This window comes from Trachurus trachurus (assembly GCF_905171665.1).
Source record: "Trachurus trachurus genome assembly, chromosome: 8".
NCBI lineage: Eukaryota > Metazoa > Chordata > Actinopteri > Carangiformes > Carangidae > Trachurus > Trachurus trachurus.
Window position 1 is genome coordinate 11964267 of NC_139905.1, and position 10815 is coordinate 11975081.

Genomic DNA, 10815 nt, shown 5'->3' on the forward strand with positions numbered 1-10815 from the left:
ATTATACACCAGACTTGATTATCTTTGTTGGGGTCATTATTCAGCAGGGGAACCAGTAACAGAATCTATGTCATGCTTTTTCTGTTTTACCACAGTCATCTTTGTGTGGGGCGTTGCTGCAGACTAATTGAGGCCAACCATTGTCATATAAGGATTTTGACCTAATTAGCCCATATTGTAGTGTCCCGCAAAATTCTTTAGGAACTCGGCAACTCTCATTTGGTTAACTGATTATTAATAATTATACCACTACACTACATCACTCTATCTTAACGAGAAATGAAATGACTGAAATCTTTTCTGACCCATTCTGAATTGTGGTTTCAGATTTGACCCACAGATCTCATCAGTGAGCGTTAAACTTTTGACATGGAGCATGTAATTAGTGTGAGACCAGAGCTGGACTTTAGTCTTTGAAATGTGAGTGACCCACACTGACCTCATTCACTAAAACAGGTTACAAATACTGCAGACATGAATTGTTTATTAACTGTAAAATAAGTAAAGAAAGAAAGAAAGAAAGAAAGAAAGAAAGAAAGAAAGAAAGAAAACAAGTGCCTTCAGAAGATTTAAGCAGAGCAACACAGCTTTTAAAGTATCGCAGAAAACACACGAGAGATGTGTGATGATGTTACAGTTAAAGAAAAATAAATGCATACAGTCATTGCATTTTAGAAACTCTCACTGTTGCCTCATCTCTCCTGTCTGAGGACATCTTCATGCCCAGAAGGGGGCAGTGTCAGTCTGCACTGTTCAAAGACACTCTCCATCCCTCCACACCTGTGGTTACATGCGTAAACAATGCATAAACAACATTAGTATCACTACTGTGCAATAGTATGGATGCATAAGGTGTATAAAATAGAATTAAGCCAACACATCCTCTGCAGACTGTATGCACTGTTCAGAACAAACAGTGGATGTTATGGACTTGTGTCTTATCTTGTGTTTGTGTTATTATCATTAGTTCTGTGTTATCAGAAGATCAAATATTAGAAAAATGAATATTGTGTAGAGTGTATTGGCTAAAATACTTTAAACCAGTTTAAATTTGATTTCCCTGGGTAAAGTATGATGCATGTAATAAAGATACAGGCACAGGATTTATAAAATGCTTCCAGACCTACTACTATTAGTTTAAGGTGTAATAATTCACTGTTATAACAGTTTGTATTGTGTTTATGTGACATAAACTGAATGTGTTTGTTTTGCTAAAACCAGATCATTGGTGTTCCAAGGAAAACTAACATCCGTGCTAAATGAAACCACCTTCTCTCCCTTCGGCTTCACGGCTCAGTCAGTACCACTATCAATGAAAATCAAAGGTAAGTACATGAAGTCGTACAGCTCTAGAAAACACAGACATGTCTCATGTCATCTATGTACTGTAGCGTCACTCTTCATGATTACATTTTTCAGCTACTTCCATTGTTTCCTGTGAGGACGTGTGGCTGCACGCAGACATCCTGCCTGTCTGTGACGGTAACCCGAGAGGTCAGGGATGAGCTCGTCATCGGTGAAATCATTTAGAAATCACTTGCCTGTTAGCTGTGCCCTGATAGGCCAAAATGATAACGATAAAATTTGGTCATTTCTCACTGTTTTGTTTGTAAAAGACCCAGAGCACAGAGCGTGTGTTCAGACTGAGCAACTAATTCAGGATGTGATGAAAGTCACATTCAAATTACAAACATTTTGTTAACTATTTAATCAAATGATTGTGGGGTATAAACATTTTTACAGTTCTGTATTTTTTCTCAAAACAGTGAAATGAAAATGTTCACAGAAGTTGGAATATAGTATAAAGGCAAAATTTAAAAAAGCAAAAAGATGACCTTTTGTTTATAGTTTTGTAACTTTTACTAACATTTTATGTTGTAAGAGATATTTTTATTAGTAATGGCTAAATAATGAAAAGTATTTTCAGGCTTAGTCATGGTATACACTGATTTTTTTTTAGGTTATCTATGATTTATGATTATCTGTACAAACAGGAAGAAGGAAAAGACTCAATCATTGTGCTGGGCATCAGCTTCCTGTGTTTGTGACTCTGTGTCACCTCCTGACATGTTTACAGTGCTGTGGATCTCAGCTTCGTGCTCTCTGGCTTTGGCCCTCAGATTGGCGATGCTGCTGGAGCGGAGCTCCTCTGTGCTGGGCCCCTCCGGCCTCTCCCTCGTCCCCGACCTCTGGGTCACGGGCTGCGTACGCCCACCCAGCGTGACGCTCACAGCTTTTGTCCATGGGTAATTTTCCCCGTCCTGTCGCTTCTCCCAGTGCTCACTGTCAGAGCTCTCAGAGTGCTGTTTTAAACTCCTGCTCACTTTCTCAGACGTTTCATCACTGTCTCTTTTTACATACGACCCTGCAACAATCTGGCCCTGGAGCTTCAGCTGCCGCCTCATCTTGGCCCGGCGGTTTTGAAACCAAACCTGCAAACAAAGGGGAAAGTTAAGTAAATAGAAATGGAAATAGAAATACACATTTACATGAATAAACAAAACATATCGTTAAAGTTTCAACATAATGACAAGATACCTGCACAATTCCTTCCTTTCTAATGTAATTCCAGTCAAACCACTCTAAAATCCCACAACAGAAAGTTTTAATTTTAAATGGCCCATTCTGGTGGATGAAGGGTCATATTAATGTCAGCCGAACTTTTGAGTGCGATTCTGGACAGAGCAAGTGGTGTAGATTATTATGCTCATATGTGGAAACCATGAGTAAGGAATCTTCCTGCACGCAGAATGGACAAGAGGAACTAGCAACTATAGTTTTATCAGTCAACCAAGCCAAATTCACATACGCTGCCAAAATATAATGTACTTCCCAACAGTTTGTTGTGACTTATTTGTAACACTGACAATTTTGAGATCTTGAGATTAAGAAATGAATTAAGAAGCCTTAAGATTTAAATGTTGGTCACCACAAGAGTTTGTTGTGTGGACTGAAGAGCTTTATTTCCTCATTGTACAGAGACATGACGAGTATAGTTAAACATCTCTAGAAAGAGCTCAGTTTGCCAGGTACCTGTACTCGGGCCTCGATGAGGTCCAGTCTGAGGGCCAGGGCTTCCCTCATGAAGATGTCCGGGTAGTGGGTGGTCTCGAAGGCCTTCTCCAGCTCCTCCAGCTGCCAGCTGCTGTAGTTGGCCCGTGCGCGACGCTGCTTCACTGGCCTCTGTTCATCTGGAAAACACAGCGAGAGCACCAATTACACAATCGCCAACGGGTGACAAGGAACTAATGGCTCTAGATTGGGTAATTAGCACAGCGATCATTAGGCCCACTTTAACACTGCTTGATAATTGATTGTTAGTTACGAGCTGTTAGCCAATCTTTTGTAAACATTTACACTGCAATCAGATGGTGCTCGCTGACTGTCTTAGAGACTGTGCTAAGCCAGTGCCAGTTTGGCTTTGCACAAGTCCTGTATGACACGCTCAGTCCTGCTCTGGCCCCAACAGCTGTGGTCTGAACTCACCTATGGCCTCTGTGAGTGGCCCCATCCCGACTGCCTGTGTGGCCAGGAGCAGAGCCTCCTTGCATGGCTCTGGTTGCAGATAACTCCTCAATGATTCGTAGGTGATAAACGGCCCCGGGATCAGAATCTGAGGTTGAGAGCTCAGTCTGGTTGGGAATGCTGGGAAGAAGTGAGCTGCAGGTGAATGGAAAACTGCAGGCAGTAGAGTAGAGACCAGTTGCCCCGGGCCAAACATGTCCAAGCTATTAAGGGTCCAATATTAAACAACGGTCCAGTGAAAAGGGCCAGGTTGACTCCTACAGGGATGCTGCTTGGATGGTGAAATGCATTCCCAATGTTCCAGATTGAAAATTATTTTTAAAAAAAAAAAAAAAAAAAAAGCAATTAAAACAGTTGTATGAGTCCAGTTGGTTGTTGGAGCTGCTGTATGTGGCTCAGTGCAGGTATAAGGTGTAGTCTGAATATGACTTGAGTGGTGGAGGTGGTCTCACCTTAGCTTTCTGCTCTTCTCCTTCAATCCTTTCCCCCTCCTTTCCCCAGTCACATGACCTCCAAACAGACAGCAGGGTTTGGTTTAGAGGACGGAGGTGAAAATCCAACCTGTGATTCATCTCTCAGTGGATTATCAGTATTACCCCATCAGTGTTTGCTGTATTCCTCATTACTTTCCCAGCCACATACGCCCGATACTCTCGTCTGTTAACGTTGTAGCGACAGTGCACGTTTTCCTTTGAATTTCTCTCTTTCTGCCTGCAGGGGACAAGTTGCAACATCTTTGGCTTCTGAGGTTTCAAGCTGCGAGATGGACGGGATCTCAGTGTGTGTGTGTTTATGCTCATTTAGACACATACACCTTGAAGATTTGCACCACCCTTATGTGGCTGGTTTAACAGTCGTCAAGTATAATAAGAGAAAATCACTGCAGAGGTGATTTAATTTGACAAAAACACACACACACAGGTTGTTCAGTCCTGTGGGAGGAAAAAGCAGCAGACCCTGACAAGCAGGTTCCAGGATAAACACTTCTCCTGACGACAAATTGACATTTGCAAAGTGTTTTTAATCCCTCCTAGTAACGTCACCTTTACTCTTATTGTTGATTTAATTTTACTGCTTTTTCCCCCCCTAACCTGTTATGTTTTATTTCCCACATCTGTAATAATATATATATATAATATATATATACTATATAGCAGCACGCGCACAGAAAAACCCCTGCTTTACCTGCCAGTAGAAATCCATTAAATTCATGTTAAACTAGGTGTAAGAAAAACGCTGACAGCTAAAAATAATAGATCAGTTAATTTTTAAAAACTACAGATGTTCATTTTGCACACAATACTTGTTATCTTTACTTGTACAGGATCATTATGCCGTATGGAAAGCTGTATGTACATGTACTGCAGTAATTAGTGGTGGTGTTTTCTTATTACAGCTGTTGTAAAGCAGTGTGTTTTACCAGATTCTTCCATCTCAGATCAAAGCTCACACATCAACACATTAACAACCAAGACAGGAAGATTATTAGCACCTTTTTTTCTCTTTGAGGAGGCAGCTGTAGCTTAGTGTTGATGGATCTCTGATGAGATGATTGCCAGCAGTGTCTGTGTGAATTAAACACAGGTGTGTCAATTAATCCAAAGGTACATATCACCCATCCACGCACCTCGCTAACTGCTCACCGCCGGCTCAGTTGGCGGTGAAGAACACTCAGCTGTCAGTGTTGTCACCGGTTGAACTGGCGGCTTTGATCAGCGCGGGACCTCTCTGCAGGCAGGAGACAGCTGGTCAGAGCTGAGGTGAGTCACAGGATGGTCATACCTCTGCAAGCAGCGAGGACTGCGACTGCCTCACCTGTGGCCCTTTCATCTGCACCTGTTCAAACACTACATTAAAGCTCTGGAGGAGGCCGTAAGGAGGTCAGGATTAGAGCTTGACCCATCTGGATTTCTTTAAAGCTGATATTTAGTAAATTCTACGCGTTATTTGTGTCAAACAAATGATAAAGATCCACAATTTGACCACTAATGTGAATCCTTGACATTGTTCGAAAATCACTTTGACAGTATTTTGAAATCATGGCACACTTGAACCCCAGCCACCCAGCCATTAAACCTGTAGGCTAATCTTTAGCATCTTTTTAATACAATCTCACTACTTTAAAAGCATAATATGCGACTTACTGAACATTTTTTACAATAAACTTTTTAATAGGCTTTATGCCGAGCTCCACTACTTCCTGAACTTAAACAGGCTCCTTTACTTCCTGTCTTACATTATTGGACAAACTGATTAATCCAGGTGTGTCTGACCATTGTTGTGATTACTGAGGTCAGAGTCAGACACACCTGGATTAATCAGTTTGTCCAATAATGTAAGACAGGAAGTAAAGGAGCCTGTTTAAGTTCAGGAAGTAGTGGAGCTCGGCATAAAGCCTATTGATGGTCAGTTTTAAATATGCATTTTTAACCTCTGAGGTTGTCAGAGAAACAAGCTGAGTGACAGTAGCTTATGTAGACTCACTATTGTTTTAATGGATATAATAACGTGGATATGACCTGCAGACTGCAATGACAGCAGTAATGGAGAAAACAACTCCCATGATCCCAGGCTACTTCATAATGTGACCAAACTGTCTTTTTTTATTGTTTAGCTTGAGAGACCCCATGACGGCAGGAATTTACATACTGTGTCTTTAAAATGTACATTACTGGGGCGTCGCGTGGTGCAGTACATTACTGGGAGGGCATATTGAATAATTGTAAATAATTAATTTAATGTTCAGTATGGTCCCATCAGTGATAACTGACTGATTTAGGACAGTTTTTTAGCACTTGAGTCTGTTTTTGTGAGAGGGCAGTGGACAGAGACGGAGAGAAATCATTTCTTGGGTTTTCAAATTCTGCAGGGAAAAGGGAAATAGATTAAAAGTGTCTGGTTTGAGCTGTGGCTAAATAAACACTGTGTGTGTGGTGGGACTGACGACTGAATAGCCTTCTCCGTTTGTCCCTGGCACACAGGTAGTCACAGGGATTTCTGGTCTGTCTGGAAAGTAGACCCTCCTACCCCACCCCCTCAAAATTTCTGTGTTTGTCTGTGTGTGGGTCCTTTAATGCCCATTGATCCAGATAATCAGGGACAAAATTAGTGGAAAACCGGTGGGGGAGCTTCTGACAGTAGCTGCTCAAAAGAGCTGCTCGTGGATAATTGAAGGAGGCATTAAGACAACAATAGTAAAGGCTAATGCCGGGCCTTATTGGTCTCTCAGGTATTTCAAGCTCCCGGGATGACATGCAACACCAGAGATCTAGGCTACCGCTAAAATGGAAATCATTGTATCATTAGCAGACCTTCAACTGCAGGGACATAACGTGCATTATCTGTTGGTTTAGCGAGCCATCAGTGGGATACCCTTCAGATGGCTTCAGCTTGAAGTGGACTTGTTTGAGCTTGCATTCATTCATTTCTAACTGAAGGAGAAGGGACATCTGAACTCCCCCTCAAAGGTGTGTTTTTGGATCTCAGATAACATAATGATTCTGAAGTGTGAAATGTCCACCTCCACTCAAAAATATGCTTTGCTTATTTGTAATTCATCTGCACATTTCATGGTCACTGACTGTACTATACGTGTTGTTTTAATAGACACGAGAATCTCAACCTTCGATTGTGATTTTGTGTTTTCATAAATTGGTTTGGAGGACAGTCACGATTCAACTTGTAGATGTGTGACGTAGAAACCTGTTTTTTGGGGGGGTGAAAACCCAATTATTTTTGAAAGCAGAGTGTGTCATACAGTAAGTTTTAAGTCTTTAAACCTGCAATACTAGTTTTATTGAGCTGATACTGACATCATCTATGCTGCTTGGAGGAGGTGGTTGTGAAGAGCTTCAGTCATTGTCACAATAACAAGACAAGAGATTATAATTAGTTACTATGAAACAGTTATAGAGCAGTATGATTAACTTTGGTGTTGGAAATCTGACAATTTGATTAATTTAAACCCAATATTCCCTCTTATTAACTCTGCTTTTGGTCTCTACCACCCCCTGAGGAAAATATAACCATCACTATATTTAACATAGAGTCGCTAAATGAGTACTACTGATCAGCTAAGTACTGTGGATGGGTTTTTTTTCTGCCTGCAGCTCTACAAATATTCACATAAAACATTAGATTATTTTTCAAATTATCACCAAGGCATGGACACTGATATAGACTTTTTATATATATATATATATCTTGGGAATTGTTGCAGAAAACACTTAAAGTGAGAGGAAATTTAAATGAAATGATGTGGGCTATTAACCCTCTTTTTTTCCTTGACAGGCATGGCTGAAGTGGATTAACTGTCACACTCTGCCCTCGGTGTGATAAGATACAATCTGACATAATGGAGATCGTGAACACACCACATTATTATACTTTCTCTTCCACTACAATGGCACTTTAGCTCATAAAACAAGAGTTCTGCCAAATGTCATGCGAAGATGGATGATTATTGTCAGCTCCACTGTCATGGGAATATATCTATCTGGTGTAATTTGCAGGCTGGAGCAGCAATGAGCACAGATAAGATCAATATTTAATGAAAGTGTAAGTGAAGCTTAAGGGTTGTCACTTATGCCTCTGCTGTTAATGACATGTCACATTATCATTCTTATCAGATTGGGTCAATCTTAACTGCAATTACTGGCCTCATTTCTTTTTAATTCATTACAAATGTTGAATCATTCCAGTCTCTGTGCAAACACACCAGGAATATATTCTCTGGCTACTTGCATTATGTATTTTAGTGTCAACCTGCACAAACTTCCAACTAAAATCTATTAATGGGAAGTGTGGATTGGTATAATTCAATCAACACACCTAAAATGTGTTTGTAACTTGGAAGAAAAGTGTATTTCATGGCTGAGGAAACCCCTATGCCTGGTGCCCCACTCTCCCTGGTAATAGTATCCCACAGTGAGCAGGCTGATTGTTTTAGTCCTGGATCACTGGCCATGGGATAAACCTGAGAGCCCAGCCTGCTTTTCATGTCAAAACCTTCAAGGGAAAGCGGCCACAATCCAAGAGCAATCACACTTGAGACATCAAAGTGCCAGGGAGAAGAGAGGCGAGAGACGGTCCACATTTTTTCCACGCAAGCCAAGTGCAACTGAAGCGTGGAGGAAGAGGAGATGATCTAAGGCGAGGGTGCCATTGAGAGGAAGACGGAGAGCAGACAGATGTGCATGGGCAGGTAGTGGCACATCAGGGCCCCTCCTGTAGCTCTGAGAGAGAGAGACCAAGAAGCCTCGTGTTTTCTGCTCATTCACTGTCCACTTTTACAAGGGCTGGAAGACCCACTGACAACCATGTGTCTGCACTTTGAAAAAATATTACACTGAATATTTCTAAGACCCTCATGGTCACTGCTAGAAGGACTATTCAGATCCTGTAAGTAAGTACCGATGAAACAACAAAAACAGATACGCCCTTTTACAAGTTGTACATTTAAAACTGGATGTAAAAACAAGTATAAAAAGTAATAATGTTCCTCTATGGACGCACCAGTGCTCTGATGTTTGCGGTGCATACCACAAAACAGCATTTCAACTCTTGACGTGTCACATCCCTGTCTCTTGGACATTACACAGTATATATGATTCTATTAGACAGTTACTGTAATGCCCATGTCTTAAAGCACTGGTTGAATTTTAATGTTGTGACTGGTCGAGCAAATACAGTTCTTCTGGCCAACTCTAAAGGGTCACAAGAGGTGAGATGATAAATGAGGTGGGAAGGGTTAAAAATGTTTAGATTCTTCAACTCCCATTTAAGGTTTATAACCTTTTTGTACCAGGAAATGGGGTATAAAAACAAAGTAAAAGGTCAAATACCGGTATTTCCCTTTTGGAATTAATGTAGTGTAGAAGTACAAAGAAAAACACTTGTTAACTACAAACTGTTTTTGTGTAAATGTAGCATTACTTTGCACTTCTGCCTGTGTTTACCCCTGTAAATATGTGCTGTGGAGCTGTGGGACAAATTAGTGGGACAAATTAGTGGTTACCTTGTAGCAGCTGCATTTGAAGGCACCGTGCCTGGAGAGTTGAATAAAGGTGGAGGTTGTTAACTTGGTCATTGGTCCATCAGACTCTTCAGCAGCAGCGGCGCAGCCCCCACCTGCCCCATTCTCGTTGGCTGGCTGTCACTCATCTCTGTTCCGCCTCACTGCTGCCCAGCCAATAGGATGCTGGCGCCCGACCAAGAGCCCAGGCTGCTAAGACTTGTGCACTAAGTTGATTGATAACCATAAACAGAGCTTTCGGCGAGTTATAGGACACCATACAGGTGCAATTAACACATCAGACAGAAGCAGCATTGAGAGATCAGCAGGTATGGTGCATGATGGGTAGGGCGAGAGTGGACAGGTTAATTATAGGAATGGGTGTGTGAATAAATATTCATCAAAGAGGACTTGGAGGCATCTTGATGGTCCAGAAGACAAAGTAAAGCGTATTTATTGAATTCTGTACAGCCTGCTTATCTTCTTAAAGGAAATATATGGTTATCATGTTTAAGCGTCCTTTGACCTCCACTGTGTTACACTAGAAGAAAAAAAGCTGCAGTAATGTATACTGAGACACCCAGCTTTCAACTGTCCACATCCAGCCCTTGTATCTCAATGAATACCAGTTATTTGTGAGTGACAGATTCCACTGACCCACCAGTGTGGGCATGTCTCACCCTTACTGAGGATCCTGAACCATGCTGTGGCTTCATCTCCATGTCCTCCTATGTAACAAAACACCAGCAGCAGCAGCAGCAGCGGTCTGTGCTACAGAAATGGCCTGCCCACATCACGTCTTCAAAGCAGCCTTTGGTCTGTGTGATTGAACAATTACCGCCATGGTTAATTTACCATCAATAGGGGCGTCCACTTTCCTAGTTTGCCAGCATGCCTACACATTGTTTAACTTATCCCTTTGACTCTATCAAGAGGTTTTCAGATGAAGTCAGTAGCGCCGGGCAAAACAACTCACACTTTCATGGCAAAATGGTTTCCATCACAGCATGTGCAACGCGCCTTTAATTTGTCTGTTACACCCCAGTGCAGAGCAAGCGTACCAATGACAGCTGTTTCCAGTTTTATCAGGATCCAAGACTTATTGGAATGAAATGAAAGACCACAAACCTTCCACCATTTATTTTTTTTCTCCTTCAATCTTTTTTTGCGGCGCTAAAATGTTTCTTTATTTTGAAAGGTAATAATTGGTTTTTGTGAAATTTGTGTTTTTTACTATTTCAACATTAAACTGCTTTGCTTTCCAATTAAACAGCGGT

At 41.4% G+C, this 10815-nt stretch overlaps 2 protein-coding genes across 2 annotated transcripts in view; one reads left to right on the forward strand and one right to left on the reverse strand.

Moving 5' to 3' along the window:
* nudt1 (nudix (nucleoside diphosphate linked moiety X)-type motif 1) overlaps positions 1 to 10815 on the forward strand; it is a 423902-nt gene that overhangs the window by 95782 nt on the left and 317305 nt on the right. The gene's annotated exons all lie outside the window — the stretch shown is intronic.
* On the reverse strand, positions 2010 to 3721 carry LOC310989838 (visual system homeobox 2; the record flags this gene model as incomplete). The annotated part of the gene is made up of 3 exons (XM_083976991.1): positions 2010 to 2432; positions 3034 to 3191; positions 3487 to 3721. 3 exons carry the CDS (start codon positions 3719 to 3721, stop codon positions 2010 to 2012), a joined length of 816 nt encoding a protein of 271 aa, XP_083833117.1.